Genomic DNA, 7,561 nt, shown 5'->3' on the forward strand with positions numbered 1-7,561 from the left:
TTCTTTTTGACAAAAGAAATATTTAATTGTTAATATTGATACTCATGTTGCAAAAATTATCGGTATCGAGAATTATATCTAAGGATAGAGTGTTCAATTTCTCGTGATGTTATGCATATAGAAAAGTAATTTTTTTTATTGATTTGTAAGTTCTGAGATTTATTTAAAAGATTAATCTCCCACCAAATATTCTTTATATACACTAATTGAGGAATAGGAGTCGAACTCTGACCACATATTTAATGGACAATATTATCTACTAATCATATCACACCTTGTTGATTTTTAAATATTTTGTTATTATATTTGAAGCTTTGTTTTCTCCTAAATTAAAAATTAACCATTTTAGTCCATGTAATTTCTTTTTAAAAAAAATGCTTGTTAAAACCACTTACATCATTACTAATAAGGCACATTGAGTCAACTATGTAACATGAGCTGGGATTGATATAATATTTTCACTTCATATTTGAAAGGTTAAACAAATTTAACATAAGTTTTATTATTAAATTTTTAAATAAATTTCATAAACACCCTTTTAGATTCTGAGATTGTTAAAACACTCGTTACTTTTCCTAGCCATACAATAATTCTTTAATTGTTTAAAAAAAATATTACAATGTCATCCTAAAAAAATAATGTAAATCTTAAAAAAGCAGATGATTTCAGTGCAATTTTACAAAGTATCATATGTGTCAGTAGCATTTACTTTTATATATATATATACATATATAATCTCATAACACATTCAATAAGATTTCATAATCAGGTTATAACCGAATATTAATTGATAACCAGGTAAGAAACTTTTTAAGCTTTACTTTTTGAACGTAGCAGAGCTTCTGACATCCGTAATCACTTTCACACTGCCACACTAGTTCAATTCAAAATGCACGTTTAAAATTAGTTTAGAGACACCTGTCAACCACATTCAGCATTTAAAATTAATTCTATTAAAACCAATTACCATTTCAAAATCAAAATCATATTGTACACACTTATGACTTAACTATTGAACCACGAGGCAAATAATAATAGTAATTATTGCGTTTGTACTCCTAGTTCACGATGTAAATTATGAAGCATCATCATTCATTCACGAAAGACACGAACTACAATAATAATGTGTGTGCACAAGAGTCAATGCATTCATTCATTCAGATCGTACTCCTTTTTACGTTCTTGACAAGATTCCTTATTCATCGTGATGCACAAGATACGTCGTTCCTTGTCCTTACAAAATTTGTCTGCATGATACAATACAATACAACCAAATGAACCAATCATCCATCCACAACAGAATATCTACACATACCTACGTGTAATGTAGTATATTTTTGTACGATTCATGATTTACATCGCTTTTATGAACTGTGGACAAGAAGAATGAGCAACCATGTAAGTAGTAATAACAGCATAGGCTTTTGTTTTGTCTATCTATATCTACTTTGGTGGTACACATTTTTTCCTTAGAAGCATTACATTTTCGCCAACCCTTTATTCACACAACAAACTCATGCAATAGATGAGGGTTGCCAAACTTGTTTTGTTGCTTTCCTGTGTCTGTGAAATGGTAATCTAGCAAATCAGCCTCAGGGGTAGATGCCACTGTGGTCTTCTTACGTCTTTTATGCATGTCATCATTGTTGGTGCCAAATCCTTCACTTTCACAGTTCCTCAACTCCAATGCAAGTGACACGTGGCCACCTACGCCAATGTTTCCCAACTCTGATAAATCATAGGTGGCAGCAGTAGAAGTCATTATGCAACCATCACCATAATAAGGGTTAGTGTTGTTCATGTTGAACCTTTGGTCACATTGCAATTTCCCAATTCTAGGATCCATGGCATTTTCCCCATGATCACCACTTTGGATCCCTCTGTCCAACTCTGAGGCATGGTGCTGAACACTATCAAGTGTTACTAAATTGTCCTGAGACTCTTCTCTTTTGTTGTCTGAAGCTTGAACATCGTCTCTTGGAGCTTTCAGTGCGTTCTCTGATGATAATAGGTTGCTGCTCATCTCAGAATCACCAAATTCTTCTTTGTACATTTCTTCAACCATTGGCTTCCAAAGACGCACCCTTGCATTAATGAACCAATTTGCCACCTGACATGAATCAAACAATGATTAGCAAACATGGCACAGGACTAAAACTTCAGGTGGTCACTTGTTTTTACCGTTTGATCCCCATCAGAAACAAATGTTCAGGGAACAATACATTTAAACACTATTAATGTGTTTGACTTGGCTTATTTTATAGAACTAATTATATTTTAGTTTAATCTCTATACACTACATGAGCAAAATAATGCTCGTTAGTCAATCGGGTATCATTGTTGATATGACATTTAAAATAATTATTATAGAAATCAACAAGCTTATCATATATGATGATTTATGATATAGATTATATACTCTCTTTTTTATCAGCTTTATAAGGGAGTTTTGGAAAAAGTTATTATTTCTCCGCAATTAATCATTCCCAAACATGCACTTAAATGATGTTCTCCAATTTAGAAAACATTAATTATAGTACCTGGTTTCTTGTTAAGCCTGTTTGCCTTGCCAGCATAACTTTTTCTGAATCCTTGGGATAACTGGTACCAAATGAAATTTGGAAAACAATTTTTAGATGTAATAACATAAGTGAGAAATAAAATAAGTACATGGGAGGGGAACCTACGGATGAAGGAAATGCTCAAAGAGCCATGCACGGAGTATTGAAACAGAGGTTTCAGGAAGTCCCCTTTGAGGCCTCCAAGCTTGTCGCATTACACCAAGTTGCTGAAGGGCCTTCTGTTGACGAAGCTGCTGATCAACATAGCGGAGACGAGGTATTCCCTCTTGTTCTCCAAGGCTCCTTTGAGTCGCTTGAATCTGGCCACTAATGGCATCGCGCAAGCACCGAAAGTGGCGTGATATTGTGCGCAATGCAAGTTCAGTGTATGGTTCAGCTGCTCCACACCCAGCAACCATATCAAAAGATGACACCACAATCTGCATCTGGTGGCAATACTGCCGGTATCTTTTATCTACCTGTGTTAGAGCAAAGAAAGGATTAAGAGTTAAGTCACTAGCTAACACTCGTATATCACTATAACACTAGTTGTGCTTTTGGTATTTAAGCATACAATTCAATCAAAGACAAGTGCATCATATGTGTAAAACTAACTAGATTGCATGACTGAAGATCAACCACAACAGAACGTTGCTTTATTGGTGAACTTTCTCAATCTATTGTCCCACGTTAACCTTTCTGTAACCAATTCACTGCTATTACTGATCTGCCTAATACAAATCTAGTAATATAGTGAACTTTCAATGCATGAATTTTCCAGGAAAAAAAATACACACAAGAATAGAGTTGTACAACCTGTTAAGAAGCAACTTTACACAAACTTTTAGGTAAAGTGTATACATGCCTTGAAATGATTTTTCTTGGAAAACATTTTCTTTCTCCTAATGTTTCTTAGAAAAAAATACAAAAAAAATTGTTTAGTACTTCAAAATAAACTAAACATCCCCAAAATATTTTTACATCCAACTCATACTAGAAAAACAACTACATGACATCCAAAATATCTGGGAACTGACCAAAGAAATTATATAAATGAATAGAAAATAGTTGCGTAATCCAATATGATCCAGAGTCTATAGATTTACCTCATCCAACATGGACAAAAGTTTTGTCTTCTTGTCCAACAAATTCTGTCGTTCTGCGGGTGATAGCTCAGATGAAGAGTTAGCAGCAGAACCATTAGGACCTGAAGATATTTGCACAGATTGGCTGGTAGATTTTCCGTCAGAATCTTTGGAGCCATCTAAACCATTGTCCCGGAAACTCTGTTGCTTTTCCAAACCATTTTGCTTCAAAGCCTTTCGGACATTAACTATTTCATCAAGCAATTCCTGTGCTGCCTTGAGGTATTGTGAGTTCAAGACAGTGTTGGAAAAACCCTGTGATCCATCAGACTGGCCTTCACTGAGGCACATTGAGGGGTGTGGACTATACAAACCCTCCCTTTTGTGAAAGCCACCACCAGAAGCTAAAGAAGCCATGCACTCAGCAGTCCTAAATTCCCTCTGTAGGCTGGCCTCATCATCTTTTGAAGAAGTACCCTTCAAATTTGGGACAGAAGCAGTCATTAGCGAGGAGAATCCGGTGCTGGGATACTGATATGAAAAGTTAGGGACAGATTGCATAGAAGGCATCACTGAGCCGAGGCTAAGAGACAAGCCTTGGTTCTGCACATTTTGCTCACTTTCCACAAGTCCCAATTGTGTTGTCCTTGGAATAACATGGGAATGGGAATCTCCAGCATTGGCGAAAGAGTTGCACGCTGGATCACCAGCATTGGAATGTCCATCAATAGGCTGCATAGTCACTGTGTCAGCCATGGATGTGATGAACTTCAGCTCATTTTGTCCTCCCACAGATTCACTATAGTTATGAGGTAAAAGAGGATTCCCAGACAACATCTCTGCATAGGACCCTGAAGAAAAGGCTTGGTTCGGATACATAGTAAAATTAGCAATTGAAAATTCAGATGCTTGTTTCTGGTCCCTCTACAACTGACTCAGCTACACATCTCCTTCACCACTCAGGTTCCAGAAACCAGTAATATGCCGAGGTAAATATATAATGTTGCCTCTGCTCACTGCTAGAGGCAAGGATGATGATGTTGCTCAAACAAAAAGCTCAACACAATGGAGTACCTAAGTTGAATTACAATAATCCAAAGGGGGGAAAAGGTTAATGAAGAGAAAGATTAACAAAACAAAAGGCACGTAAACCCAAAGGAAAAGATTACGTTGTTATAAAGCAAAAAGCACCACATCATAAGCAATCAGAGACACATATTTATATCACTATCTACAACAGTGCAGCTTCAATTAGTAACTAAAAAACATTGTCTTAAACTTGAAGGGGTTTGGCCAAACCAAACGCGTAGTTTCATCACCTTAAGGTGACCATAGATTAAGAAAAGAAAGGCCTTGTTTGCCCTGCTAAGTAAATTGAGCAAAGGAAGCTTCTTTGGAAAACGTTGGTACGAGGTAGCAGAAAACGATGCAAACAAACAAACCTGAAAGAATATCAAAGAAAACTCCAAACGAGGTGTGAAACCGAAACCCCATAATTCCCTTCAAAGTTCAAACCCTATGGAGGAAAACTGGAAACAGTTGAAAGTGAAAACCACAGAAGCTAGGTGAGGTGAAGAACACACAAGAAAAGCGAAACTGAAAACTGAAAAGAGAACCACTGCAGCGGTTAATCAAAAACAGAAACAGAAGACAATCATGAGTGAAAATCTGAACCCTTTGAAGCAGAATTTAACTTTTTTCACTCCACAGTAACTAGCTTCTTTTTACATTCTAAATTTCTGCTTTTTATCATAAACACAAAAAATTACCCCACCACCCCTCTTGTTAGAACCAAAGTTTGTGAGCATGAGAAGTACCATCTACCATCATAAGCAACAGTACACCACCATATTCATCATCATCATCATCATCTTAAAGCCTCTCTTTTTAATCATTTTTCTCATTGTTCACTGTTGTTGACAAAAGCCAAACCCAGAAAGAAGAGAAAAAAAAGAGAGTGAAGAAAGAAGAGAAATACCTGAAGAAAAGAAGAGAGATGAGAGGGTAAGAGGAAAAATTACAGACAAGAATCCACAGTTTGGCGAAGCCCAGACAAGTGGCAATCCCAAGACATATAAATTTCAAATTATCTTCGGAACAAACAGCGGCACCAACACCAACCAATGAACAAAAAAGATTATTAATTAAATAATAATCAACCAAATTGCTTACTTCTACACGTCAACTTCTTTTAATTTATTTTCTCTATTAATTAAATATTATGCATGCTCTATTATAAACTAATGTTTCGTGCCAACAGGAGTAGTAGTATTTTAAACAGGTGAAAACTCCTCACCTGTAAATTAATTTTAACCTGAATACTAGATATATTGTTCAAATAAATAATTAATTAAAATTGAATTTTTTTATAAATTATGATTTTTTATTTATTTTAATATATACGACTTGTCAGTGAAAACAGTGATATAGATAATTTTTATTAAATAAGCATATAAAAATCATACTAAAATATATACAAGATAAATTGTTTAAACATTTTTTATTCAGTTTTATTGTCATTTATTTTGGTATCAGACCACTTGTATTTGTTATAGAAGATAATTTTATGTAAAATAATCACGAGCGATAAGATTCTCCATTTTAAAGTATTTAACGGAAGTGTAAATTCAAAATTTGAATTCGTGATTAAGTTAGAATATATTTACATGATTTGGTTCGTATTGCTCCACGTACTTAGTATTTCTGTCATTTAATGTAATGTATATATTTTAAGAAAATAATATTCTTGTAATAAAATTATTTTACCTAACTAAAATAGTTATATCTTGATCAAATTGTATTTATCTTTGGACTAAGTCAAATTAATTTAAAACGAAATCTTAAAATAGTAAAAAAAATATTCATATGTATAATTATAATTACATATAAACTAAAAACTAGTGCATATTAATTTTTAATTGTAAGTTTGAGATATTGTATGAATATGACCAAAAATTTCATCTCATATTTTCTTTTAGACCATAATCTAATACTTTTTTAAAATTCTATAGTGACAAATAATTTAAGACAAAAAAATATTTTTAAAAAGATAAAAGCAATGCCTTTTTTTACCTTAATCTTTCAAAAATTTAATTTATTACTTTACAAAATTTAGATATAAAAGATTAATTCCACTAAAAGTGTAAAACTTGTTTCTTTAACCGTCGTAAAAAAAAAAACAATACAGCACTTTTAAAGTTTTATGATTATTATTTTTTATTTATTAAAAAATACTAGCTAAAGGAATATTTTATGGTTTTCATAATTTTTTATATTTTTATTGAAAGAAAAAACATTCTTTGTTTTGAAAAAGCACAAGTAGATATATTTACATTTTTTTTGTATAAAGGATAACTATCCTTTCTCAACTCTCCAAACATTTAACGTAAAACTGCATACTTAGAATTCGAACTTAAAATTGTTAAAACAATTACTTATCTATTGATCCACGAGCTTGTCTATTTTTAAATAGCTAATGTAGTAGTCATTGCAAAACATTTTAATTTAGTTTAAGAAAGATTTTCTCTTTATTTTTATACTCTTTTTATTAATTGAAAATTGAATTCAAGGAAAATTTATAATAATTCACATATTTTCTCAACCAATTAAGTTTTTTTCTTTTCTTTTTCATTTGTTACAAGGGCTAAAATTTAACAAAGTGTGAGTTAATTAGATCCAATTAGTCTTTTTATTTCTGTATACATAAAAGGGATGAAAAGATTGGTGTTGGATAAGAAGCATTAAATAATTTGTAAATTTCAGTGCCAATGATAATAGAGAGATTATCACGTGTGAGAAAGGGCATAATAAAAGAAATTTCAGTAGAATGAAAAAAAGGGTGTATAGAGCAATGAAATTGAATAGAATAGAATAGAATAGAAGGAGTGGGTGGTTGACTGGTTGATTGCTTGGAAG

General features: G+C 32.9%; 1 protein-coding gene across 5 annotated transcripts; it reads right to left on the reverse strand.

Annotated features, from left to right (window-relative positions):
- Nucleotides 1-1,171: 1,171 nt before the first annotated feature.
- On the reverse strand, nt 1,172-5,779 carry LOC109817478 (BEL1-like homeodomain protein 7). 5 transcript variants are annotated; one of them, XM_020382726.3, is made up of 6 exons: nt 5,625-5,774; nt 5,089-5,175; nt 3,668-4,720; nt 2,688-3,040; nt 2,541-2,601; nt 1,172-2,110 (listed from the first exon to the last, which is right to left on the reverse strand). In XM_020382726.3, exons 3-6 carry the CDS (start codon nt 4,523-4,525, stop codon nt 1,502-1,504), a joined length of 1,881 nt encoding a protein of 626 aa, XP_020238315.1. In that variant the 5' UTR covers nt 4,526-4,720; nt 5,089-5,175; nt 5,625-5,774; the 3' UTR covers nt 1,172-1,501. The 5 variants fall into 5 exon arrangements, with proteins under 5 accessions (XP_020238315.1, XP_020238316.1, XP_020238313.1 ...); XM_020382727.3 differs by lacking the exon at nt 5,625-5,774 and adding an exon at nt 5,464-5,612; XM_020382724.3 differs by lacking the exon at nt 5,089-5,175 and having other exon boundaries at nt 5,625-5,779.
- Between the last annotated feature and the right edge of the window lie 1,782 nt (nt 5,780-7,561).

Source organism: Cajanus cajan, chromosome 9, assembly GCF_000230855.2.
Source record: "Cajanus cajan strain Asha chromosome 9, NIPB_CcT2T_4, whole genome shotgun sequence".
Lineage (NCBI taxonomy): Eukaryota > Viridiplantae > Streptophyta > Magnoliopsida > Fabales > Fabaceae > Cajanus > Cajanus cajan.